Source organism: Notothenia rossii, assembly GCF_949606895.1.
Source record: "Notothenia rossii genome assembly, chromosome: 2".
Taxonomy (NCBI): domain Eukaryota; kingdom Metazoa; phylum Chordata; class Actinopteri; order Perciformes; family Nototheniidae; genus Notothenia; species Notothenia rossii.
Genome location: NC_136904.1, coordinates 90,367,349 through 90,394,810, shown reverse-complemented (window position 1 = coordinate 90,394,810; position 27,462 = coordinate 90,367,349). Strand labels below are relative to the sequence as shown.

Below are 27,462 nucleotides of genomic sequence, written 5' to 3'. Positions count from 1 at the left end.
TTGAGCCATTCCTCATTTCTCTCAATGTAACACTGTCTTTGCATCATGGGCTGATTCTGTGAGAACAGCACCATCTACAGGCCTGGCATATGTACTACAGCGTCTCCAGCGCTTTCGAACGGCAATGTCCGTGGCTGTCTCCTCCTGATTGGTGGAGTTGGCCCAATAGCCGTAGCGCCACTTCTGTGACGTCACAGAAGTGTTCAAATCTGGATCAGTCTGTATCAGATCTGTTGCAGCCCCTTTTTTAGAGATTCTGGTATGGAGGGAAATAGAGAAGGTTGTGTTTTCTGACACTTGGTGAGTTCCCTGGAACACCGGGGACACATGTTAATGTATAAAAGACGTACAAAAGTGCATTTTGCATGATAGGTCCCCTTTAATAAAAGTTTCAGTCTCAAAAAGAACAAAAAGAACACGGTCAAAAGATTTTTCCAATTCCCCGTCTCATCGCCATCAGCTGTGTCCTATCAACCTACCATATATAGGCATATAGCCATGCACGTGACACTGACGCACATCTCGTAACAAATAAGTGAGCCTTAAATTAATACATTTTAAAACCATAGTGTGACTCACACAAATACCTGATCAATTAAGAGTTCAATCTACTTTATATCATTATTAAGCCTATCATTCAGACAATTATAACTAAATGAAAATGGCTCTAACACCTACAGAACAGCACAGCTTACAGAGAAGAAGCAACAACAAGATATTTTTAGGTTTTTACTAACAGTATTCTTTCATTTTTAGAAATGTAATCTGTTACTCCCTAAGCCTGGTAATGGTTGAATTCCTCACACCAGTCTGCGTTAAAAACACGTTGGACCTTTGCATAGTTGTGCAGTCTATTGTCGAGGACAAATAACTGGTGGTTTTTAGTTTTTATGACCAACCGAATAGTTTTCTTACCCATGAAACGTCTGTCTGGAGAGCTTCCTGAATGCTCCGCCACGTCTGTTTCCAGTGTTTTTAATTGGTCACTTTTTCGTTTCTTTGACCTAAAAGAAGAATACCATTGTCACTGTGTGCTCTTACCTCTTCTCTTGTGACCATTTGAGCTTTAATAAATGTCGATAGAGCTGCATGAGGGGGTGGAAACCCAACGTTTACATTTCCCTTATCTTTCTTCTCTTTTGTTTTTCTCTCCAGGGTCGACATGTCAAGACGGGACAGCTGGCGGCCATCAAGGTCATGGACGTCACCGAGGTCAGTCTAAAGCGCTTCATGTATACTTTGATGTTTTGTTGCCATTTTGCCGGAGCATCAAAATAATGTACGTCATGATTTCTTGTAAGGAAGGATGCCTTTTGGATTTCATGATTTATGAGCATTTTAAAAGATTTTCAGTTTAAATTCATATTTTATTAAGTTAGGAATGCATGTTGGTCAATCTTCTGCACTTGTTGTTAACTAACTACAAGCAGACAATGCAGGAGCACATCCAAAGGGGCGGATAAGGAAAACAAAATCCTACTTTCTTTATTATAAATTACTCACATTTTACTTGAATTAAAGTGTAATGGGTGGTGCATTGGACACCCTCGTATACAAAACTAAACAAAAAATCCAGAAAATATATAATAAGTCAAATAATGCAATTTAATCAGCATATATATAATTTAGACTTATATGAAAACCCTCTTTTATGGTTTATTTTTGCTAAGTAAACAAAGCAAATGAATGATTTGTTTGCAGGACACCAAAACGCATCCTACCCGCATTGGCCCTCTAGCATTTTTCTTTTATTGCCCCCCGCCAACTTTATCAGCTTTTCCACAGCGTCATGGATAGAAAAGAGCATTTTATGTTCTGTGAAACAGTCTTATTGTTCGCAGCATGCCGGCTAAACAGCAGTTGCCATTTCTGCAGGGTTTATGAGGAATGTAGGAAAACTGAAAAGCTTTGCTCTCTTTCTATCCAACACAGGGTGTCCGCGGGGTCTTAGAAAGTATTAAACGTTAATAAATACATTTAGCGAAAATTAAGTCTATTAAAAAGTATTAAACGGCATTTTCCAAGGTATTACATTTTGTAGCTTGTTTTCAATAAGTATATAAATTGTCCAAAGAGGTTGTATTCTACAGTGTGCCTGAATGTAATCATTGCTATTTGGACGATAAGGAGGAAGGACAATCAATACTGTATATAGTCAATGTGAGGTAAAGTGTGTTGCCAAGGTAACCGGTTAGAACTCAAAGTGGCGATGAGGTCTTCAAATGTATGGAAAGGGTCTTAAGAGGTTTTACATTTGACTTCAGGATTCCTGTTTATACCCTGTACAAACAGTACAGTAAATGAAGCACTATGGTTCTTCTGTTGACTGTTTTCAGAGATGTTCCACCCAGCTATTCAATCTCCACAGAGAGAATTTAATGTATGGCAGTAAAATGGGACATATGCATGGAAAAGGCTCGGGGTGAGACTAATATAGCTCCCATCACCTCTGCAGTCGTGAACTTTTGCAGATTTGGAAGTGATCCCAGATTTCATGGCAGCTGTTGGCCTAAGTCAGTTTAATTCTTTACTCAGGCTTTCAACAAAACAGTTAACACCAAAACAAACGGACTCCCCTCTCTCCCTCTCTCTCTCCCGCCGCGCTGCCCCCTCGATGTTTTCTGTCCAAAAATAGTCATAATTTTCAGGCTTAGATTCACACCGTCTCAAACCCTCTGAGTGTTTTTCTTTTAAGAGTCTGTGTCCAAGCTCAACAGATTTTCAATTTCCCAAGAGACATTTAAACCAATAGTCTTAAAGTGTGTGTGTGTGTGTGTGTGTGTGTGTGTGTGTGTGTGTGTGTGTGTGTGTGTGTGTGTGTGTGTGTGTGTGTGTGTGTGTGTGTGTGTGTGTGTGTGTGTGTGTGTGTGTGTGTGTGTGTGTGTGTGTGTGTGTGTGTGTGTGTGTGTGTGTGTGTGTGTGTGTGTAAAGTTGACTCAGAGGCTGTTTGTGTAATTGTAGCCAGTGTGTGTCTACATGCAGAAATGTCCTGTTAGTTTCATAAAACTACCTCTCAGACGTCGATGGTGGTGGAGTGAGTGTCTCGTGTTACTCATCATTGAATGAATAACCAAATGAGACATAGTGTAAAAATGTTCACAAACACACATCTGAAGTCACTTGACCTTTTCCTGTCTGAGAGAGGAATGAGCGTATCGCCCAGCCTCTCAATAAGCTGATAACAATGCAATGAGATCGACATAGTTTAACAAACACCGTAAAGTTATGGAACCGTAATCAGCTCCGTAAATCTGACGGGAACATTCAAGTTTTGTAGGTTCGAGCCACCAATCTTCAAACGCAAGACATGAAGTCATTGATTTGTTCAGTATATATGGATTAAAGCCACCTCAAAGCCTTGTCCCACCTTCACTGAATACACTGCAGAGAGATGTAAGTGTTTGAAGACACTCTGTAGTGGCTGCAGCTTCTGATGAATATATTTCTCTTTAGCTGCCGATATGGACTGGGACACATTTCGCTTAACAATCAAGTGCAATATTGGGACTCTGAGTTTGGGAGTAGCCTGCAGGCAAATGAAATCTCCATTTCCAACTGTCGGGATTAAAGAGGAAGGACGAGGAACAGTTAGATGTTTATGTGTTCATACGAGCTGACGGGCTGAAGAGAAACACACATGTAGAGAATATTACAGACATGGCGGTTCATTTATTTCCCCTCGCCCCTCTGAGATGTTTACAGAGGTCCTTTTCCACATGATGCAGCCGTTTTCTAAAATAAACACTTCCAGTTCGTCTGGATGCTCGCCAATAATGAGCAGAGGAAGTTATTTGCATTGGAGAAGATTGGGATATTTACACACACACACACACACACAGACACACAGACACACACACACACACACACACACACACACACACACACACACACACACACACACACACACACACACACACACACACACACGTCTGTCACTGGGAGTGTGTATGATGGAGCCACAGGAACTTTCACATGTCACAATGCAAAACAACAAAGCCATTAATCTCCTTTCGTGTGTGTGTGTGTGTGTGTGTGTGTGTGTGTGTGTGTGTGTGTGTGTGTGTGTGTGTGTGTGTGTGTGTGTGTGTGTGTGTGTGTGTGTGTGTGTGTGTGTGTGTGTGTGTGTGTGTGTGTGTGTGTGTGTGTGTGTGTGTGTGTGTGTGTGTGTGTGTGTGTGTGTGTGTGTGTGTGTGTGTGTGTGTGTGTGTGTGTGTGTGTGCACTCTCTTCCCTCTGTGCACGTCTCAGCATATGTTCTCTGACCCACATACCACTTCCTGTTCCATATGCAGAGGAAGAAGAGAGGCTGAGATACAGCGTGTGTAGAGCTGGGATTTAAACATTTCCATGCTTCTAATAATTGAACTAATTTATATTCTGTCTGCATGTTCAAGGTTATGGCTGTCGTTCAAGGTTATGGCTGTCGTTGACCAAATCATTTCGAAATCGACGAACACTTTTGAATTTGTCGATTGGTTCCCTAAAACTGAGTTTCTCCAATAAAACACCACTTTAAATCTGATGTTTGAAAGCGTAAAAAGGACTTATCGTTGTTGAATAAGATCAAAATGAGAAAGAGGGGCTGGTAGGGCTGCTCGATTATGGCAAAAATCATAATCTCGATTATTTGGGTCAATAATTGTAATTGCGATTATTACTGTAAATGTGATTATTCAATGACTTTGAAAACATCCATTTATTGTACTTTAAAACAAATACAAATAATAATTTAAACTTTTTAACTGTTGAATTATACGTTCAGGGTAATCAACTGAAAAACCAATACAAAATAAAATAAAATAAATTATACATTCATGTCTACATTTAAATAAATAATATCAAAAATAATAAATACCAATAAACAAGATCAACAAACATGTTGCAGTGCACTGTCACAACCTGAAAACTCTTTAACATATAGCCAACATTTTGGTAAAACATTCCACTCACTCCACTGGGTCAATAATTGATATCACGATTATTAAAAACGATTATCCATTTACTTTGAAAACATCAATTTATTGGAGAAAAAACGTTTGAACAGCATGTTTTTGACAGTTGATTAACCTGAACTTGAAGTATAATTCAACTGAAAAAAAAAAAAAAATTATAAAAATAATAATAAAAAATATATATTTTTATTTCGATAACGTTGTTTACGTAATCGTTGCAAGCCATAATCGTAATTGCGATTAAAATACGATTAATTGAGCAGCCCTAGGGGGTGGCTTTACATACAATTGAGTTCAGCCTCAAATACAGCAGTAATTTACTGAATGTCTTCATCAGGTTTCAGTATCAGATTCCCCTCTCTGTCTTTCTCAAAGGAAAAGGTAATGGTTCTTTTTTTAAATCTTGTTTATGCACAGCAGCACTTTCATTTTAAGGTTGGTACCAAAACACCCGACACCCAAAACATAACATGAGGTGTGTTGAACTGACCGCACAACAATCAGGGAGGTAAGAGAAGAAGGGCCGAAGCTGAGCGAGGGAAACCTGAGATCTGAGACATTGAATGGATAATGTGTTTCCTCCTTGGAGAAGGTTCATCTGAAGTGCAGTGGGATTATGGGAGGAGCCACCGTTACTCTCTTCTCCTCGTCGCTCACGTCCAATCTCAACCTCTTTTCCATTTTGTCAATTCATCCTCTCCGTTTCATTCTTCTTCAGCAGATTCTCGCCTGTGTTTTCTCCCCTTCTCTCTCTTTTGGCACCTTCCCTCGTCTCGCTCTCATTCCTCTCCATCTCTCTGTCTCCGCCTCCGTTTTCTTCAGGGAATGAAAGACAGAAAAGGTGAAGTCATCCTCACCCTTGATAAGAAAAGGAGACGAATACAGGGAGGGAGAAATGTTCCTGCTGCAGCTCTGAGTCTCTGCTGCTGACTCAATGTGATCCAGCGAGACTCAAACAAAGTGTAATCCTGCTAGTAATCCTATTTTTCAAAAAGGTAACAGTAATCTAATTACATCTTCTTTTACACGGGGAACACGGTAACCTTTTCTCTGTATCGCAATGTTCCCCATACATTGATTTATTTGTGGCGGGCCGACACAATTAAATATCGTCCACCACAAATGGATAAAAAAAAAAAGGTCAAAAATTATTATTATTATTATTTTTTTAAATTTGTTGGTGGCCTAATGGATAGTGAGGTGGGCTGATGATCGTAAGGTTGCGAGTTCAAATCCTGCCTGCAACACCAATACTAGTGTGCCCTTGAGCAAGGCACTTGGCCCTCGGTTACTCCAGGGAGAATGTCCCTGTAATTGGTCGTTGTAAGTGCCTAAATTGTAAATTATATTTTTGGGGGGTGCGGTGCCCCCACAAATAGAATCAAATTCTGTGGGAAACACTAATCCTGATTATGTAATGTCATCCCCAAGCACTGCTTTAGACCCGGTAAAGACAAATGTGTAATTTATGATTTAGGCTATATAAATAACATTTGATTTATTGATGCCCTTAGAGACATGTCAACCTCTCTTGTCCTTTTGTCGAATCGAGTGTCTCCCTCTTCCTCCTCAGCTTCCATTTTCCATCCTGCTCCCCTCTCCCCCCCCCCCCAGGAGGTCGCGGTTCTGTTCGCTCCGATCCACTTTGTGTGCTGTAACGCCTCAGCAGCAATATGGCCGCCGCCGCCGCCGAGTCTCCCCACCATTTCATAACCCAGGAATGATAATAAGTAGCTTCGGGACGCCTTGTTTTTCACCGCCAGTGTATCAGGGGAAAGTGAGACACAAAGACAGACAGAGAGAAGGACACAGAGGGGGGGGGGGGGGAGGGGATGTCCTTTACGAGAGGATAAAAGCCATTATAGGAGAGTGATGGAGGGTCCAGAGTAAATGGACAGCGTACAAGACGAGACGAAGAGAACGTATGATGGAGAGAGGGTGCTGTCTCCTTGTCGAAGGAGCTGTATCGTGTGTGTGTGTGTGTGTGTGTGTGTGTGTGTGTGTGTGTGTGTGTGTGTGTGTGTGTGTGTGTGTGTGTGTGTGTGTGTGTGTGTGTGTGTGTGTGTGTGTGTGTGTGTGTGTGTGTGTGTGTGTGTGTGTGTGTGTGTGTGTGTGTGTGTGTGTGTGTGTGTGTGTGTGTGTGTGTGTGTGTGTGTGTGTGTGTGTGTGTGTGTGTGTGTGTGTGTGTGTGTGTGTGTGTGTGTGTAATCCTAATGATGCTTTCTAACAGACTGACTGTGTGTCTGCTGGAGCTCAGCGTTGAACACTGTCAGGTTCTGAAAACAGCTGCTCGCAGATTCTCGTAATGAAATAAATAAATGAGTCATCTCACAGAATATCGAGCGTCAAACAATTCCGACTTTATTATTAAATGCTAACATATTCCATGTTTCCAAGAGTCAGGCTATTTTTCCAGCACAAATGAATCTTTAATGAGTATTTTCTAAGATTTTCTTACATTCTACTTACGCGTTATTCACATATTTCCACATGTAATGCGTTGTCTTGCTGATTCAATAACGGCATAATACATTTTTTATTGAAGTTGACTCAAATGAGGATTTTCTAGCCTGACTTATTTTATGAAAAGAACAACGAAATGAAAAGTAGGGTATTTAAAAAGTTGACATTTCCTTAGGGCCTCATCGTGCTTAGCTGGACTTTTGTATACGTTTTGGCTGCTTTAACCGTTCCTATTATTTTGTCCACTCCCTCTTCAACGTGTGTTTTATTGCGGGGCACGTGACTACATCATGTCCATTTATTATTTAAAAAGCTGATTTAGTTGATATCTCATTGTGATATATAACATAGTAAAAAGTAACCATTCTTGTGTTGGCTCTCATAAAATCTTAACGAAGTGGTAAATATTGTGTAAGGAACTCCCTGCTCCTCCACTCTGTCCCTCAGCAGCTGTAATTACGCCGACTCGTTCCAAAAATGTTCACATGACCGACAATTTGTGGGCGATGGGATCGTCTGTCGACCGTAAGAGGAACTGTTTGTCGACTTTTCTGCATATTTCAGAGTCAGACAGACTCATCACTGTGGCCCAATCCCAAACCACGCCCTACACCCTACCCCTACCCCTACACACTCCGTGGAGTGACACTCGCAGCTCAACGAGGCTCCCTCCTGTCAGATGGAGGCAGTAAATACAGCAGCAAGCTTTGGGACAAACTCCCCTCTCTCCGGCACAAACAGGAAATGCCGTAACTGTATGTAACAGCGGTTTCAAATCAGCATCTCTTTGACAATTAAAATTAAATAAAACTCCAAACATCTTTAATTGTGTACTAATTTAAACTCAAACACAAAGTGGGCCAACATGTAAAAAATGGGTACTCGTCGAGGGCCGGACTGGTTCAATGTTTACTGCAGAACTTATTGAAATGAACTTATTGCACATATTAAACCTGGAACTAACAAAGCTTAAATGATTGCCTATAAAAACAACATTAAACATTAAACAATCCTCTTGGGTGCAAGGTCATCAATGTTTGGGGTCAGGCTCTGAGCTGAGGAAGGTGTGCGTGCAATATACCGGAGGGCCAGATCTAATAGTAATTAGAAATGATCCCGCAGGCCGAAATTAAATCCACCAAGGGCCTGATTTGGCCCCCGGGCCTTGAGTTTGACACACGTGATTTAACACCTATCATTTCCTGCACCAAAAAAACACAACAAGTATTTTGACAGCCAGCAGACTGAGGTAGCTCCCTGCAGTCATAAATAGAAGGGCTTTATGATGTGTTGGCAGTCGCCACGCTGCAATCACTCACCCCTTAGTTACTGTAGGTGCATTCAAACAGGTAGGTAGTTTTGCCTCTCGCAGTAAAAACAGATATAAAGACAGATATATAACCTGACAGTTCCATCACCCCCTGCCAGTGTGGTGATTTTGCTCAACTTTGAATCATTTTAACAATCCCATGTAACTGTTATTAGTCCCTTTGCGTGACACAGTATTTCCTCTGCAGCTAGAACAGAGGATTAGAGGGAGATACATGTAGGCTACTGTTGGAGAAATAAGAAATAGTAGAAGCCCCTAAAAGTTGAGGTAACAAACACAAGGTAGAACAAAGCACAATCATGTTATTTAATAAGTCCAGTCTTTTTTAAATGGATGGTTGTATAAAAGTATTTGACTTTTGGTTGCTGTTTGGGACCGAAAATAGTGAACATGTGGTCTTCTCCAAAGGGGATGGGCTTATTGCATATATCTCTGGAAATAGTGATCTAGAAATCCACCAAATTTAGATTAGATGTTCACGGAGAGGCATAGCATACACAGATTTAGATTCCTTAACATTCGGTCTATATGTTGCAAATGTATTATCTGTTCGATTTACACACGGCATCTATTGCACGTCTGTCCGTCCTGGGAGAGGGATCCCTCCTCTGTTGCTCTCCCTGAGGTTTCTCCCATGTTCCCCTTTAAACTGTGGGTTTGCTCTGGAAGTGTTTCCTTGTACGATGTGAGGGTCTAAGGACAGAGGGTCTAAGGACAGAGGGGGTCGTTTGTTCTCACACTGATATTCTGAACAATCTGTGCTGTTGTATTTGCTGTAAAGTGTCTCTACTGTAGGCTATTTGTATTATATGTACAGCACTTTGGCTCGACCAAAAATCGTTTATAAATGTGCTATATAAATAAAACTTGATTTGATTAATACCTTTTACCATCTTTGTAATAAATTGAGTTAAACACAGATGGAAAGAGTGGGAAAAATAAAATCTAAAAGGTTTAAACGTCATGATTTAAAGAAAGGAATCCCAACACCCAAACATTTATTTGTAATAGAGACCGCTACCTTCTCATAAAGGAAGCTTATCTGACTATTCAGGAAGGACACAAAGCATAGTTTACTTCAAATATCAAAAACTATGACAATACATGTTACTTATTAGACACTTTTATCCAAAGCGACTGACATACTCAATACTGTGGGCAATCCCCACAGGAGCAATTGGGGTGAAGTGTCTCAGGGACACAACGACAGTGGGGTTTGAACCTGTGACCCCCTGATCCCACACCAACGCACTCACCCACTACGCCGCAGCCTCCCTGACATTGATGTTAAAAAAAGCACAGTCTTAGCATCACCATGTTAGTACTCTCTTGTTTAGTATGCTGATGTTAGCATTCATCTCGTAGCACTGCTAAAACATCTGTTCAACAAAATGCCAAAGGTTCATGAGCTTCAAAATGAAAAGCCAAGCAGATTTTCCTCTCGGTTCCTCAGAGGGTTTTTCTTTGTGGGCATGCGGTGTTTCTGCTTTAGTCCGGGCTGCTGCCTGCTTATCCAGCAGCTGTTTTAACGGTGAAAATGTCATGTCATGTCCGCCCCGTTCGGCCTGAGGGATAAGAAGCAAAACGCTCGCAAATAAATGTCACACGGCCTCAGCGATGGAGGCATTATCACCTGATCTTGTTTGTGTCTGAATGCGTGTCTGAGTCTGTTCTGTAATATCCTGAGAGAGCGGGAGGAGAGAGACGGGGGTTAGCTCGTCTCTGTTTTCATTTCCAGTTCAGCCTGTATCTGCATGTTTGTTTGTTCGGGTGATATCCGCTTATTAGACCGCTTTGGAATTATACTGTTTACTCGCCTCAGTCTAGAACACGTCTTTGATATTCGGAGAGAAAATAGCTTCGGAGATTAGAAACAGATTTATTTGAACTGTTAAAGAGGACATTTCCAGCTTCATATCTGTATGTTGTGCCTCTACTGTCTCCATGCTTTAATGTTCAAAAAGCTCTTTATCTCTCTCATTCTGCCTGAGCTGCAGCACCTTTTTTCACCCTCTGTCTGAAACCAGAGCCCAGTCTGCTCTGATGTGATTGGTCAACTGCTGACAGATGTCCCGCCCCTTAGCCCATCACGTAACACATGTTGGCAAGTGTTACATACTGATGTAACTATGTTCCTGAAGTAAACAAATGGAGGCGTGTCAGGCAGGGGGGGAAGAGTGTGTGGGAGAGAAACTCCCTCTGGAGGGAACACAGCTTTGAAGAACCATTGACATGCACCAAAACCCATATCTATAAAAAAGTATTTACTCCACACTAGGGCTGCGCGATAAATCGATTTTATCGATTAACTCGAGTGTGTAGTTCACGTCGACTTGTTTAAATGAAAATCGGTTTTCTCTTCAACATCCGCCAACGCTTCCCTCTGGGCTCCCGTAGTTCGGAATGGGCTCAGCCCCCCGCCCCCCCCCCCCCCGCACAGTGCGCGCATTTACCAAATAGAGTGATACACAGACAACATGACAACGAGCAGGGAAGAAACTTGTTCCAAAGAAAGGCACGGTGTCATCCGTTATTTGGAATTGGTTTGCGTCAGATTTAGACCAGACAACACCCCGCTGCAAAACAAAAGCATCCTGCTGAATCGGAGAAATGTTGCGCGCAGCGGCATGAAAAAGACCGCGGCACAACAAGCACCTCACGCACAGCCGCCAAAATACAGTCCACCGTAACACAAACATTTTCAAACTGCATCCCGTATGACAAGAATTCGGCCCGCTGGAAAGCCATTACAGATGCGGTCGGTATGTATATAGCAAAGGATACGGTGATATACGGTGGAAAAGCCGGGGTTTATTAACATGATTAAAGTTTTGGACCCCAGGTTTTTTTTTTGGAACAATTACTTTTTCATATGCATATGAATTGGGGGGGGGGGGGGGTGGGGAGAAAATCGATTTAAATCGTATTTTTTGTGAATAAATCGGGGATTTCTTTTTTTGGCCATATCGCCCAGCCCTACTCCACACTAATGATTGTCTCTCTGTGTCTTTATAGGATGAAGAAGAGGAAATCAAGCTGGAGATCAACATGCTGAAGAAGTACTCCCACCACAGAAACATAGCCACGTACTACGGAGCGTTCATCAAGAAGAGTCCGCCGGGACACGACGACCAGCTATGGGTGAGTAGATCTCTACCATTCATTATGTATCATTTATATTCATTCATAACAAAGTGCTTCAAGTTCAACTAAACTTCGTACTGCACCGTGTCACTGCACGTTAACACGCTGCTACATACTAAATAAACCAAAGACTTGACTCATAATACTGACTCACCAGAGAGTCATTTCATTTCAGACTTGACCAAGTAGGCAAAAAGGAAAACAATCAAATGACAAACTAATACAGACTGACAGTTGGTGAAGGTAGTCATACTACAAAATGAATGTGGTTTTGATTTATTAGTGGTAAAATGCTCAGATGGTCGGTGTGTGTGTGTGTGTGTGTGTGTGTGTGTGTGTGTGTGTGTGTGTGTGTGTGTGTGTGTGTGTGTGTGTGTGTGTGTGTGTGTGTGTGTGTGTGTGTGTGTGTGTGTGTGTGTGTGTGTGTGTGTGTGTGTGTGTGTGTGTGTGTGTGTGTGTGTGTGTGTGTGTGTGTGTGTGTGTGTGTGTGTGTGTGTGTGTATTAAAACATTTAGGTAGTGTGCTTCTAACAGTAAAAACAGATATATAATTTAGCAGTTCCATCACCCCCTGCCAGTTTTGGGATTTTACTCAACTTTTAGTAATTTTAACAATCTCATGTAACTGTTTTTAGTCCCTTTGCGTGACACAGTATTTCCTCTGCAGCTAAACTAAGGATTAGAGGGAGATGCATGTAGGCTACTGTTGGACAAGTCACACAGAGTAGATGAACTAAGGCCCCTAAAAGTTGAGGTAACATACACCAGGTAGAACAAAGCACCACCATGTTATCCCAGGGCTTTACTAAGGGGTGTGTGTGTGTGTGTGTGTGTGTGTGTGTGTGTGTGTGTGTGTGTGTGTGTGTGTGTGTGTGTGTGTGTGTGTGTGTGTGTGTGTGTGTGTGTGTGTGTGTGTGTGTGTGTGTGTGTGTGTGTGTGTGTGTGTGTGTGTGTGTGTGTGTGTGTGTGTGTGTGTGTGTGTGCTCAGTCTTCTCACTGTCCTCTCTTCTCTCCTGCAGCTGGTGATGGAGTTCTGTGGCGCCGGCTCCATCACAGATCTGGTGAAGAACACTAAAGGAAACACGCTGAAGGAGGACTGGATCGCATACATCTCCAGAGAGATCCTCAGGGTCAGTCACAAAGCATTCATCACTGTGTCACATTACTAATGAGATATACTTTAGTGGGCAAACTAAAAACACAATGAACTAAGACAGAGTGTTTTTGAACGCTGTCAAAGCTCAGAAAAACACTTAAAACTCGTGCTTTCAACCTCCGTGCTGAAATATGACTTGTAAAGCGTCTAATAGCTCTGTTTAAAAGGCTATATTAAACATGTCTTGAAAAGTCTGACAGTGTCTCTGTTCTGCTGACAAATTGCAAATGTCTGAGAGACAGGACAGGAGTTTGGTTCAGTATTGTTGCAGTAAGTTTAACTAAAAGCGAACAGCATGTCAAATGTTTGTTCCTTCTCTCCTCCGCACAGGGATTGGCTCACTTGCACGCTCACCACGTCATCCACCGTGACATCAAGGGACAAAACGTGCTCCTGACTGAAAACGCTGAAGTCAAACTGGGTAAGAGCCTGTAGACTTTATAAACGCTTTCACATGAGTGCACAGTTGTAGTCTAACACAGCAAGTACTTGTGAACCTATGGCATACTTTACTACTAGTTAGTGTCATAAACTGAATTGTGATGTTATTATAATGAACATGTATCTGAATGTTTGTGAATGTTAGCTTACTTAAGTTGTGAATGGGGGAAAGATGCCTTACGACCCGTCCACACTACAGCTTCAAAAAAAGTTTGCCGGCGGGCGTGTCTGAAGCTCGACCAATAACCAATCACATGAATCTCCCGCCCCTGGCACACAAGCAGCGGTTTGATTGGCTAGAGCTTGTACTTGCATATGATTTGATTGGCTGAAGCTTCCACCGAAAGCTTCAGAAGCTTCAGAAGTTGAACATTGCTCAACTTTTGCAGCCTGAAACGCCAGGAAAGCTCCGCTCTGCTACCCACAATTCAGTTCGGCAAAAGGCGAGGCAACGTGACGTCACCCCATTCAAAGTGAATGGGCAGACGCGTTGGAAACCGTTTTTGAACCTGTCGAAGCTGGAGTCTGGACGGGCCGTTATAGAATGTAAAGTGCTTTGAGGGGTTGGATGAAACACTGTATTGCATACAATCCATTTAGCATTTACTGTGAAAAGGGAATTCAATGAACTCGATGAACCCTACAGAAACATCGGCTGTTTTCTGTCACCAATATTCTGCTCCTTTTAATTCTGCCTGCATACCACCTCGCTTTTTTTCCTACCAGCTGTTAATAAGCAAATCGACCCACCTTGATTACAATTCCTATAAAAAAGAATGGATGTCAACAACTCAAAGTTCTGTAGCCAGAGGCCTGTACTACGAAGCTGGTTCGACCTAACCTGGATATGTTTGGGTTAGCCGGTTGGCCTAATCCAAAACATACGCGCTCTCGCTAAACGGTACTACGACGGTGGTTATCAAGTGGATCGCTCAAGCCAGCCGTGTCCTATCTAGTTAGGTGCGCGTTCACATGAAAGGGGTGGTATTTGGAGCATTCGACCAATCACAAACATGGAGAAGCGTACTGACAGCGCAGCGTCACACTTCCTGAATGAAAAGTGAACTTTAATATTAGACAAATATGAAGAACTTAAACTTTAAACATCCATGACTTAAATACTTTATCCAGGATCAAAGCCACATAGCTGCACCTGCAAGGTGAATACAGCTGGTAAAAGAACAAGTGTTTGAATGCGTACATTAACAGGTTTATGATATCACTGCCCCGTCTAAGACACGAGTGGATCTGACTTTAATTACATTTGTCTCGAGTGTTTCCTCAACTTAATGTGTTGCTTAAAATAATACTTCTGCATTCAGTCTGTGACACTGTGAGTGTTGCACGGCCAGATACGGCTCAGCTGACTCAGATAAGGAAATATATGATACATGATGATGTGATATGCCGCGGACTGTACTTAATGTTACTCTGATCCGGTTACTTATGTTGTGGCAGATATTTAAGTAAGCTTTCTTAACGCTAATGTTATAATAGTCAGATTGCTCTGAAGCTTTTCTGTATTTCCTTTCTCCTGTAATATGACTTGATCGCTTTAAACTCCGCACACTGAGCTCTGATTGGTCAGCAGGCAGTGCTTTCACTGAGTTGAGCTCTTAGCCTGCAACCTAACCTGCTCCGGGGCAGGTTAGCCGCTCAGCATAAGTTACCATGGAGATCTAGCCTGCTAAAAAGAGAACCAGCTTCGTAGGACCGGAAACCCCGAGTTTTCCCTGTAGTTAGCCGGCTAAGAGAAAATCCTGCTTCGTAGTACAGGCCTCTGGTGTCTTCTTCTGATAACATGAGAGTGAAAGACACTTTGGTTCCAATCAAACATGATCTAATATCTGCAGTTTGGCAGCCTCACTGTCCGGTCTTGATACTCAGTTATTTTACAGGTTATTTAATGTTTCTGAAACTGGAAATCATATTTAATTTATGATCCCTGAAATGGTTTTCACTCTCCAACTGACTTTGATTAGATAACCGTATGTAATGAGATTACTGTTGAGACCTTGTTTATTGCTGTCCTGTGATGTCTCCACATGTCTCCACTGTGGTCACAATAAAACACTTTGTAGAGACACAGAAACGTAACCTTTACACTCTGGTTTCGAGTGTGTTGCTTTAAATGTGAGAAGAGAACGAGGGACATTTTAATTTACAAGGCTACGATCAGAAGAAGCTGAATCTGTTATTTGGCTCGGGGCTGGAATTTGAATGACCCCTCTTACATTATTAGTCTGCTCTCAGGATCTGCAGGGTGACTGGACCTCCCCGTTTTCCGGGGACAGTCCCCGTTTGTATTGGCCTGTCCCCGGTTGAAACTGTTCCCGGAAATGTCCCCGTTTTTGAATATATATTAAAAACACATAGCAAGGTGAAATAAAATGTTTCAATTCAGGAAACACTGGGTAAACAGACTGAGGTCAAGCCAGCCCCCACTTCGAAAAAACACAGTCAAGCCAGCCCGCACCACGTTGTATTGCGGTGCTTGAATAGATAGATAGAGGCCTGTAAAAACTGCCTTCAAATTAAAAGCGTTTACTCGGTCAATAACAAATATACTTAAAAAACACAACAAACATATTCATATATACTGGAGCTTAAATTAAGAAATATGTACTATATAATGTGATCAATAATAATTTAGAATAAACTAGTATAACTACCACATTATAACTGAGTGAATGTAAAATGTAATTATACAGTTAAGAAGACATATCTGACATTTCCACTGGGTGACTAATTTCAATTGATGTTGACACCATCTCTCAGCACTCCTAAAATAACATTACTTTCTGAAGCACAATTTAAAATGTATGCTGTTTAAAATCTCAAATTAGATCTATTGTCCATCTATATTTTGATTATTATTTAATGGAAACTGTCCATAATCAAAGAGTCATTCGAAGTCAATCAAATACTTATTTCACTTCAGGGTGATAGCAGGAGACCCCATCTAGTCAATCAGAGAAAATCAGGACAATCTGATGTAGAATTTCAAAATAAAATACTTTTGAAATCTCATATATGGGCTATCGTCCTTCCGTTTTTATACAAGAATAAATAAAAAACTGTCAAATCATCAAAGCCTTATTTCACTCCAGGGTAATAGCAGGACACCCCATCTAGTCACTCAGAGAGAATCAGGACAATCTGATGTAGAGTTTCAAAATAAAAGACCTTTGAAGTCTCATATGAGCTATCGTCCTTCTGTTTGTATCCAACAGTTCAAATTACATTAAACCAGAATTGTCCCCCTTTTTTCTTTAACAGTGAAGAAAATTGGATATGTTATTGATATATTGACCGCAAAACTCAAAATGTCTCCAGTTTTAATTTTGAAAATCTGGCCACCTTAGCTTAGACATACTTTATATTTTCATTTTGTGCTTAATATTCTTCTGCTATAGCATTTTGGAGGTGAATATTGGACTTTTTACTCCACTACATTTATTTAACATGGTTTACATATGCATATTTACAAAAATGTCCCAAATTGGGATCAAAGTAAATCTTAATCTTATATGAAAAAAAACGCTATGCCTTCATGATATGATGCATACTACCTCCACACAGTATTTCTAAAAGTATTTAAATATATCTCATCTTTTACAGTAGTATTGTAAAAAGAGCCATTTTGCAAACTGAGTACTTTGTTACTTTAAGTACATTTAAAACTGATAAAACTTCTGTTCTTTTACTCAAGTAACGACATCATTTGTTATAAAGCATTCAAGCACCTTCATGTCTCTACTTTTACTTAAGTAAAGGATTTGAGTACGTCTTCCACATTTTACTTGAGTCCAACAAGTATTTGCGTACGACACTCCTCGGGTACGATTTGTTTTGGTTCTCAGATACTGTATAGAAACAACTTTCTTAATGAATCGTTTCATAATTAATTTCACTTTCTTTTCCCAGTGGACTTCGGTGTGAGTGCTCAGCTGGACCGCACGGTGGGGCGGAGGAACACCTTCATCGGGACGCCGTACTGGATGGCCCCGGAGGTCATCGCCTGCGACGAAAACCCAGACGCTACCTACGACTACAGGGTGAGGAACCTGAGTTCAACTAACATGAGATCTGCTGTTTAACATTACAACATGGGCTGTGTGCAGAGAAATCAAGATAGAAGTAAAAATAACAAGAATGAATCCCAGGAAAGTGAGAAAATAGTCCCCATCATGAAGTGAAGTAAAACTCCCAGATGTTCCACATTTAAAAAACTGTGTATTTATTTAATATTAAAGCCTCTTGTTTCGGTTTATGTGCCTAATTAAAAGTTCTGAACAGTTTAATAACAACAAATACTGCAAAACATATTTTCCTTCAGACACTTGTGTGTTTTTTTTGCACTTTAGACGACGTTCTGACATCAAATTGACCGGACTTCTTTTTCTGTGGATTGATATTATTGCACATACTGTAGTCCCTTGATCAGAGTGTTCTCCTTAGCAACAGGCTGTTCTCCTTAGCAACGGCCTTTGGAATGTTCAAATTGACCAATCAGAATTGAGTTTTCATTCAAGCCGTGTATTAACTCCTCTCCCCCCCTTTAGAGTGACCTGTGGTCCGTTGGAATCACCGCCATAGAGATGGCTGAAGGAGCTCCACGTAAGTTCACATCACATTCAGGTTTCAAAAACTATAAATCATTTAAAAAGTAAACTATTTTTTAACTTTTATGTATTTGTTTTGCTCTTCTCTCTTTTGTTTCTTCTAGCTCTTTGTGACATGCATCCAATGAGAGCCCTCTTCCTCATTCCTAGAAATCCTCCTCCTCGGCTCAAGTCTAAAAAATGGTGGGCTTCAGTTTTTAATCTTTCCACTCTCGTCATGTAAGGGAAAATGTGAATCAAGGCACTTAATCCATCGCTACATCCTAAATAAACCAACCGCTTGACTCATAATGTTGATTTGAAAATGATGGTATTGCTTCAGCCTAAGAAATAAAGCAACGTAAATTAAAATGACGGCAGCACAGATCGAGGATTTCTGTAACTGTCCACGTCTGTTCATATTTTATTATCCGGTTACCAGTCTTTAAACACAGCCAGAGCCCATACTGTGTTCTGTTAGTATTTACTTCCTGTCTGTCTTCTTATGTGGAATTCTCTGACGTCCAGTCTACTCTCCTTAGCAACTGTCTGCTCTCCTTAGCAACAGTCTGCTCTCCTTAGCAACAGTCTTCTCTCCTTAACAACGGACTACTCTTCTTAGCAACGGTCTGCTATGAAACAATTGCAGACCCCTGGAATGTCCAAATTGACCAATCAGAATCAAGTTTTCACCTAAGCTGTGTTATAAAAAAAAAGATATTGTATTTCAAATGTTTAACTCAAACCATCACATTTATCCTCAACAGGTCGAAGAAGTTCTTTAGCTTCATCGAGGGCTGCCTGGTGAAGAACTACACGCAGCGCCCCCCCACCGACCAGCTGCTCAAACACCCGTACATCCGGGACCAGCCCAACGAGAGGCAGGTGCGCATCCAGCTGAAGGACCACATCGACCGCACCAAGAAGAAGAGGGGCGAGAAGGGTGAGAACATCCAACGCTTTACCATTACACTTTCCTCTAATGTTACATTTAAGCTTAAACTATTATTTTTAGGGGAAAAAAGTCTCAAACTGTTGGTTTATAATAAAACGGTAATGATTGATTACATGTAATGCTTTACCATTACACTTTCCACCTTACTAATGTTTTTACCATTGCATTTTTAATTGAATTGAATTTGTATTTGTTCCGTTCATGGTATGGACATCTTAATGTATAACAATTATTTACAAAAAAAGTCTCTATAAACAGACCGTACCCGAAAAGGAGCAGGGAGAAGAAAATCATCTTATATTACCTGCCCCTGTTTAAAAAAAATAAAAATAAATAGAAATAGATGGTCTGTCCTTCATGTTTTCTTATTCACAGCCAATCATAACAGTGTGGTAGGAAAATAAGAGAAACACAAAAACGTACAAAAAAAGACTTCGTTCCCACTTGACAGTTAACGGAAAGAAACAAAACAAACATCACATGAACAAGGAAAAGTGCGAGTCCTACTGGAGTAGAAGGGGGAAAACGGCGCATAATAATAATAATCAATCAATCAATGTTTATTTATATAGCCCAATATCACAAGTGTTACATTTGTCCCAGTGGACCTTACAATTTGTACAGAATATCAATACAACTCAAAAAAGTCTCAAAATGTTGGTTTGTAATAAAACGGTAATCAATATGAACGTTGTGTGTGTTTACAGTCTAACGTTTGAATGACTTTTACTCATCTGTTAAGTTGTTTTTCCTTGGTTTCCTCAGATGAGACGGAGTATGAGTACAGTGGCAGTGAAGAAGAGGAGGAAGAGGCAAACGAGCAAGAAGGAGAGCCGAGGTGAGAATTTATCATCAACTCATATGAGACGTTTCGTTATTTAATGCATTGCACTAAATCCTCAGCACCCTGATGTCGGGACGTCTGAAGTTGACTTTTGATTTCGTTCTGGTTTTATGTTTCAGGATTTGTAAGCAACTGTGACTGAAAGAATATTGCTTTTATTTTACTTTTTTATGGTTACTCTTTTTTTAAGCAGGGGCAGGGAGAATAAGATTTCTTCTCCCTGCTCCTTTCCACCATGCGCTATAAAAAAAATAAACAACCAGTATAAGTATACATGTTTTGTAAAGTGCACATCTTTTGTTTTAAAATAACTGCCATGTGTGGAATAAACAAATACAAATAATAATAATTTGCGTATTGGAAAGTAAAGCGAATTTAACCCGCTAAAGAGCTACGACAGCAGCTCACGCCTCTCGTGTCCTCCCCCCTGAAGCTCCATAGTGAACGTTCCCGGGGAGTCGACCCTCCGCAGGGACTTCATCCGGCTGCAGCAGGAGAACAAGGAGCGGTCGGAGGCGCTGCGCCGCCAGCAGCACCTGCAGGAGCAGCAGCTTCGAGAGCAGGAGGAGTACAAGCGCCAACTACTGGCCGAGAGGCAGAAACGCATCGAGCAGCAGAAGGAGCAGAGGAAGCGGCTGGAGGAGGTGAGAGAAGATTAATAAGAAGTACTTTATTGATCCCAAGTTGGGAAATGTTTGTGTTGCTGCATCATAAAAAAGACATGGCATTGTTTGGTGATCACTAACCGCCTGTCATACGTTAGAGAGGGAGTGAATGTCAGGTATACTGAGATAATAAGGAGGTTAGGTAAGACTCGTTCAGCGGTGAGTCTCACTGGGGAGATTAACATTGTACAAATATCTATTCATAAACAAAAGAAACAGCTGCATTATATTAGAATACTGGCATTTAAAGAGTTAAAGTTTTTAAAACATTGTAACATTTGGTTGATTTTATATATTAGATATAATTATGTTGAATGTAACTCAGTGAAAGTGGAGAATAATAATATTAATTGTTATTGTTTTTAAAGCAGTTCAGGGGTGTCAAACTCAAGGCCCGCTGGCCAAATCCGGCCCGTGACTTCATGCGATGTGGCCCCACTAGAGCTCTGAAAGAATATAATATGTTTATTATTCGGTTACATGCAGATTTACAGAAGCACCTTGCCCATAAACTACATGTCCCACAATGCATCTCAAATTAGACTTTTTTTCAAAATGTCACTTTCAGAATGTGGCTTTTCTTTTTAAATCATTTTGTGACATTCTCACTGAAGAGACTTGCAGTTATGTGCCCTAGACCAGGGGTTCCCAAAGTGGGGGTTGCGAGATGATTACAAAATAAAAATGAAAAAAAAAGAAAAAAGAAATTGATAAAAAAAAATGGATTAATTTTTTTTATAATTAAAAAAAATAAATTATTATTAATAATAACGTTTGCTTAGACATTTTCAGGGGCGGACTAGCCATCTGTATAATTTCCCCGCAACGAGGCTCCCCCTTTGACAATCCACTAGCGCAGTGTTTATCAAACTTTTTTTAACTTAACCAATAAAAAACACTCATGGACCCCCCCCCCCCCCCCCCCGTCAACAGGGGGTCGCCAGTTTCTGGCACTGTTATTTTGGGGGTCGCGGGCTGAAAAGTTTGGGAACCCCTGCCCTAGACTTCTGCTTTCAGACGTAGTTAATTATGAAGTTATTACCCTATCCGATAATAATCCAATGCAAAGGCAATCATGTGATATAATATCTTATTTTATATATATTAAATATTTATATATGTATTTTTATATAGTCTTATATATAAAACTGGCTCTTTTAGTGCAACCATGATGCTAATGTGGCCCGAGATGAAATTGAGTTTGACACCCCTGAGTTAGATGAACATTAGTTGGAAACTTTTATTTTTAAAATGTATTTACATAAAAAATGTATTTACATTTTTAGTGTGTGTATGATGTGTTTATAATATATAAATAAATGACATTGCACGTGTTTGAATCACAGAGTTGAGCTCGAGCCATGTTACAGAGATATCGCTGTGCATGTGACACTGTAACCCAAATCTAATGTCCCGAAGCTTTACGTAAAACTCTGACTGACAGAAATCAGTTTAATTTCTTCATCGTGTCTTCTTAGAGAGCCGAGTGTCAGATCACTGCCTGTCAGACTTAACATCGTTTTAATGCAGAGCTTTAAATGGGACGTTTTAACCTTTTTCTGTCACTTCAGCTCATGTCCACCTCTCATACAAGTATATACCTTAAAATATACTGCTATGTTTATTTATTTCCAACAAAACTGCATGTAAATAGTTTTGAAAATGCACAGGTTTGGACCATTTGAGGAATGATCTAAAATCCTCAAAACATGAATGCATTTGAACCTTTTTCTGTCACTTCAGCTCATCCACGTCTGCATGTATTTACTCATACAAGAAAAGACCTTAAAATATACGTTGCTTATTCAAAAATAAAATGTGAGCTGACAGAAAATTCTCCGTTTTAGTTTAACACACAGTTAAGCTCACACACACTATTTTATGATAGGTTCACCTGCTGAATTAAAAACAGAACAAATGAAGCAAAGAAAGTACAAGTATAGATTCACTCTTAAAGTATTATCCCACAGAACAGAACAGCTGACAGAGAAGAGACAACATCTGATCCTTTACAACACACACTATATGATATTTTTAGGTTTTTAGGAACACTGTAATCCGCCTAGTGATCCCCAATTGTTTAGAAAAGTAAGAGTAATGTGATTATTGATATGTAACTGTAAGGGAATACAGTTACCTTTTTTTGTATCCTGATTTTCTAAACCCATTACATGTAATCCGTTAGTCCCCAAGCCTGCTTAGCTGGTTTAACAATACCACTGTAATCTAGGGATGTAACGATACCAAAAACTCACGGTACGATAATATCTCGATAAAAAGTCCACTGTACGATATTTATCGCGATATTGAAAAATAAACTTAAATTAAAAAAAATTATTTAAAAAAATCGCGTCAGTCTCACGACCGACGGTATTGAGAGATATTTACCGCGATATTCAATATATTGTTACATCCCTACTCTAATCACATCTTTGATTTGCTTTGAGTACTTGAGGATGATGATCGTTTTAGGTTTCTACCTACAATATAATCGTGCTAGTAATCCCCATTGTTTAGAAATGTAACAGTAATCTGATTTCTTTATGAACCTGTGAAGGGTACAGCCCTGGTGGCTACACAAAAAGGTAGGTTGACCGGTTTCTCCGTTAACTCTCGTCCTCGTCTCCACAGCAACAACGTCGTGAGCGTGAGATGCGGCGGCAGCAGGAGCGCGAGCAGCGGCGCCGCGAGCAGGACGAGAAGAGACGGGTGGAGGACATGGAGCGGCGCCGCAAGGAGGAGGAGGAGCGCAGGAGGGTGGAGGAGGAGAAGAGGAGGGCCGACCGAGAGCAGGTCAGGGAACAATCAAGAGGTTGCTTTGTTCAAAAAGTGGATTTTTGTTTTTTTAAAGTACGCATAGTGACATCACTATTTCACTCGTGCTCCAAAACATTGAACGTGATAGAGGGCGGGACATCTCTAATCCGTTGACAAATCAAAACAGTGCTAGCCAGCTAACCAATCAGAGCAGACTGGGCTCTGGTTTCAGACAGAGGGTGAAAAGAGGTGCTGCAGCACAGGCAGTATGAGAAGAAAAAGAGCTCCATTAAAGTATGGAGACATGTCCCAGTAGAGACACTAAATACAAAAACCTATAAATGACCAGACTAGGGCCCCTTTAAATCTAACCTGGGTTGGAAAGGCGATATAAGCTAATAAACACGCTCTGTGTTTGATTGACAGGAGTATATCCGTCGTCAGCTGGAGGAGGAGCAGAAGCACCTTGAGATCCTGCAGCAGCAGCTGCTGCACGAACAGGCCATGCTGCTGGTGAGTCGCCTCACTCGAAACCGCAGTTTGCCTCAATATAATATAACCTTCTGGGTTTTTTAAGTATTGGCGACTCATACTCCTTTAACACTTATTCTCTACTTAAATAGTTTCTTCTCTCTTTCCCACTTGCCTCTGTAAATCTTAAATATTCCCTTAATGTTATTTCCATCCGCTTTTCAGTCCCAAGTGATTATTCTTAATGTCTCCACAGCTCACGGGTTGTTAAAAGTCTTAATGCAGCTACTTATAATTCCTCTGCTGCACAAACTTTTCCTTTCGATCTGACTGAATTATGTTTTTGGGACTAACTTATGTCGATCCGCGGGGAGCCTTTAACAAATGAGGTCAGAGCGTAATAAGAACGTCAGGGTTTCTTTCTGTTAGTGGGGATGTTTACAGGCCCGTAGTGATAGTGATGTCGTCACCAGGAAGCTAGTGGTCCAGCTGGAAGAGAGGGTTTCCCCTGATTTCGTTCCAGATGTTTCTTATGTGGGATATTTCGGTGGTTTGTATGACTTCATGTTTTCAGCTGCTGTTTAGGGGATACAGAGGATACTGGAATAATGAAAGGATATGAGCCCTCATGTCTTCACTTCCAGGTTTCACACCGTCACTTTATTATTGGCTGACTCCCCGGTTCATACACACTCACCATTCATAAACTCTAGCTTTAAAAAATAAAACAAGTTTCCTTCACATCATGGTTTGTTGGTTTTCACACTTTCAATAGTCAAACATTTCTTAGGCCACATTAACGAGAACAAATCTTTAATATCTCGTTTAACAAGCGCTTCATACTTTAGATGAAGCTTCTGGCAATCCGTCAATTATAATAATCATTCGTCTCATAATAATTCAGAGGTTGAAAGCTAACTGCTCTACCAGATGTGCACTTGGACATTTGCCCCATAAGCTTATGTTGCTTTAGTTTTAGGGGGTTAGAGCAAGACTCTCCCGGAAACGATTACTTTTGTATATGAAAGGGAAGGGTAAAGTGGCCAACATGTACAAATGCATTAAAACGGCCCAACACCTTTGTGCTGGACTTTCAAAAACAATCCAAATAAAAAAACACAAATGTGCGAAAAGACCTGCATATGAAGAAACGTCTTCCCCGACTCGACATCACATGTGTAGCGTTTAATAAAAGAAATGCGTAAATGAAATGCTGCAAGAAGATGGAAACACAACAGAAACCAGGGGACACTAAAAAGTGATGCACACAGATGGGATTGTTGACGTTTGGAGATTATAAAGTCACTGGAAACTTTCCTAAAGTGTATCTTTAATTGGCTTATTTAAACAATGTGATCACATGGTTCCTTCCGATATCATTGCAGATATTCTTTAAGCTAGCTAGCTAACGTAGCTAACCTACAACATTTGACAGTTGGCCTACTTTATAATCCCCGAACGAACGCCAACAACAACCTGGTCCCAGCTGTGTGCGTCACTTTTTAATGTCCCCCTTGACTCCATTGTGTTTTGAGCTTCTTGCAGAGTTTTTCGTATTTTATTTGCAGTGTTTTGTATGTTCAGAGTGTCCTCCTTAGCAACAGTGTGTTCTCCCTAGCAACGGTCTTTGGAATGTTTAAATTGACCAATCAGAATCGCGTATTCATCTAAGCCGTGTAATAACTCCTCTTCCCTCCTTCAGAGTGACCTGTGGTCCTGTGGAATCAAGAAAACACATTTATGTTTTTATACTTGTATCTTTTTTTTTTTAAGTGCTGTGCGTTTCTCGCTACAAGTTTTATGGGCCGTTGTAGCGCTCTTGCTATCATACAATAGAAAGGTGAACATGTTTACTTCCCTCATGAAGACCAGGTGGATTTAGAGACTCTTGCAGGTAGGAGGAATGTGTCGGGATCCCAGGAGGTTTTTCCTGTCAGAGGTTCTGGTTCAACCTGCCCCCTCCTGTTACTCAGGAGAATAAATGGCGGGAGCTGGAGGAGCAGCGCCAGGCCCAGCAGCTCCAGAGGCAGCTGCAGCAGGAGCAGGCCTTCCTGCTGTCCCTCCAGCAAAACCCCAGCCTGGATGGTAACAAATCCTCCCAGCAGCAGAGCTCCAAACCCCCCCAGAGCGGGGAGCACGAGGGGGTGAAGCCCCTGCAGAGCTCTGAGCCGGAGACAACTCAACAACCACAGAGCGCTGCCTCTGAAACGACGGTTCAAAATCCCAGTCTGGAGAGAACTGCACAACCCAAGCTTCCTGTCGCTGACCCCGCCCCCGACTCTGAGCCAATCAGAGAGGTGAACCCTCGCTGCTGTAGAGCACTTCCTCTGCTTGTGTGAACTCACTCGCACCGTGTGGGGATGGCTAGCTGCTGGTGTGGGGTGTGTGGACGCTTGGTAGACGGGCTAATTGGCTCTAACTTAGCTGTTTGTTGGCTTGTTTACCACCGGTCTTATTGTCTAACTGCTCAAGTCCTCACTCTGTCTGAGTTTTATCACGATACAATAATACCAAGATCAAGTCTGGCACTTTTCTCGCATCACAGCAGCTCCATTTGGATATCAACAAGGACACATATTTAAGACAAGCTACAAAGAAAACAAACATTCAACATAACATCACGATCACTGAAGAGACACCCGCTCATGACCCTCTGACCTACATTTGACCTTGGATTTAATTTGAGGATTGGCTGGTGCACAAAAGAATGCTTCAGTCTTAAAAAGCAGGACCCTGTATCTCCGATTTGATGTTAACAATTCATATATAATGAATTTGATGATTACATTATAATGGAATCAATCAGATTCACTAATTGCAAATGTGATTGAATCTGCAGCCACCTGAAATCACTTTTATTATTCTCAGTTGAAATGCCTAAAAGTTCAAATCCAATTAGAGCCCAAAAGATTTAGTTAGAGCAGCTCAGTGAAAGCTACAGTAGGGAGAAGTATAAGAGCAGTCATGTTCAGATTGACAGTAGATTGGATTACCTTGCTTTGAGGAACGAATGAGGTCTTGCCAACGATTACTTTGACATTTCAGACTAAAAAACGCTGGTCCTGGACCTCGGTGTGTGTCCTAACCTTTGTGAATGTGTGTCTCTCCACATGGGAAATGCATGACCCTCTGTGCTGGTTGTGGTGCCGTTGTCCTACTAGCAAGGTTGTGGGAATACTGTGGCAACAATAACACCGCAGCCCTGGAGGAAGTGCTTTCTTTGCTTTTCCTCCTGTATCAGCTGATGACTTTCTGACGTGCTTGATTCACCGCTGGTAGAAACCGTCTCTACGGCGGCACTAACCATAACGTTTAACCGCTTCTTAACGTCCTCACTCACAACGTTTGTCTTACATACAGAAATTAACAATGTTTCTTTTTCAAATATGACGGATAAAAGTGACCGTTCAGAAAAATACATTATAGGCTTCCTAACGAAGTAGTGAGTCTTAACATAGTTGTTTTACGTGTACATCTCAAGTTTCAATGTATTTGTATTGAATGTGAGTTATACACGTGATTTTCATTTCGGAGCAGTTGGGTTAAACACGATAACAAAGGGTTTAATACATGAAAAAATGTAGGCGAATTATCTCAGATGAGTGAGGGGGCTCTTGTAGAATGGCGACCAGCTCAAGCTCTGCTCTAAACCACTGCTAATGCGTCTGTCTGTCCTCTGTAG

At 41.0% G+C, this 27,462-nt stretch overlaps 1 protein-coding gene across 8 annotated transcripts in view; it reads left to right on the top strand.

Annotated features, from left to right (window-relative positions):
• LOC307026795 (mitogen-activated protein kinase kinase kinase kinase 4-like) overlaps window positions 1–27,462 on the top strand; it is a 110,494-nt gene that overhangs the window by 48,161 nt on the left and 34,871 nt on the right. For 4 of the 8 annotated variants that reach the window (XM_079662392.1, XM_079662394.1, XM_079662390.1 and 1 more), the window contains exons 3-15: window positions 1,156–1,212; window positions 11,760–11,885; window positions 12,907–13,017; window positions 13,374–13,464; window positions 17,412–17,542; window positions 18,050–18,104; window positions 18,214–18,292; window positions 18,856–19,031; window positions 19,809–19,881; window positions 20,321–20,531; window positions 23,184–23,345; window positions 23,736–23,822; window positions 25,754–26,077. In XM_079662392.1, coding sequence (XP_079518518.1) covers window positions 1,156–1,212; window positions 11,760–11,885; window positions 12,907–13,017; window positions 13,374–13,464; window positions 17,412–17,542; window positions 18,050–18,104; window positions 18,214–18,292; window positions 18,856–19,031; window positions 19,809–19,881; window positions 20,321–20,531; window positions 23,184–23,345; window positions 23,736–23,822; window positions 25,754–26,077 — 1,683 coding nt within the window. Of the gene's footprint in view, window positions 1–1,155; window positions 1,213–11,357; window positions 11,507–11,759; window positions 11,886–12,906; window positions 13,018–13,373; window positions 13,465–17,411; window positions 17,543–18,049; window positions 18,105–18,213; window positions 18,293–18,855; window positions 19,032–19,808; window positions 19,882–20,320; window positions 20,532–23,183; window positions 23,346–23,735; window positions 23,823–25,753; window positions 26,078–27,462 lie in introns of those variants that run through there. The other 4 variants (XM_079662389.1, XM_079662388.1, XM_079662391.1 and 1 more) reach the window with 4 other exon arrangements.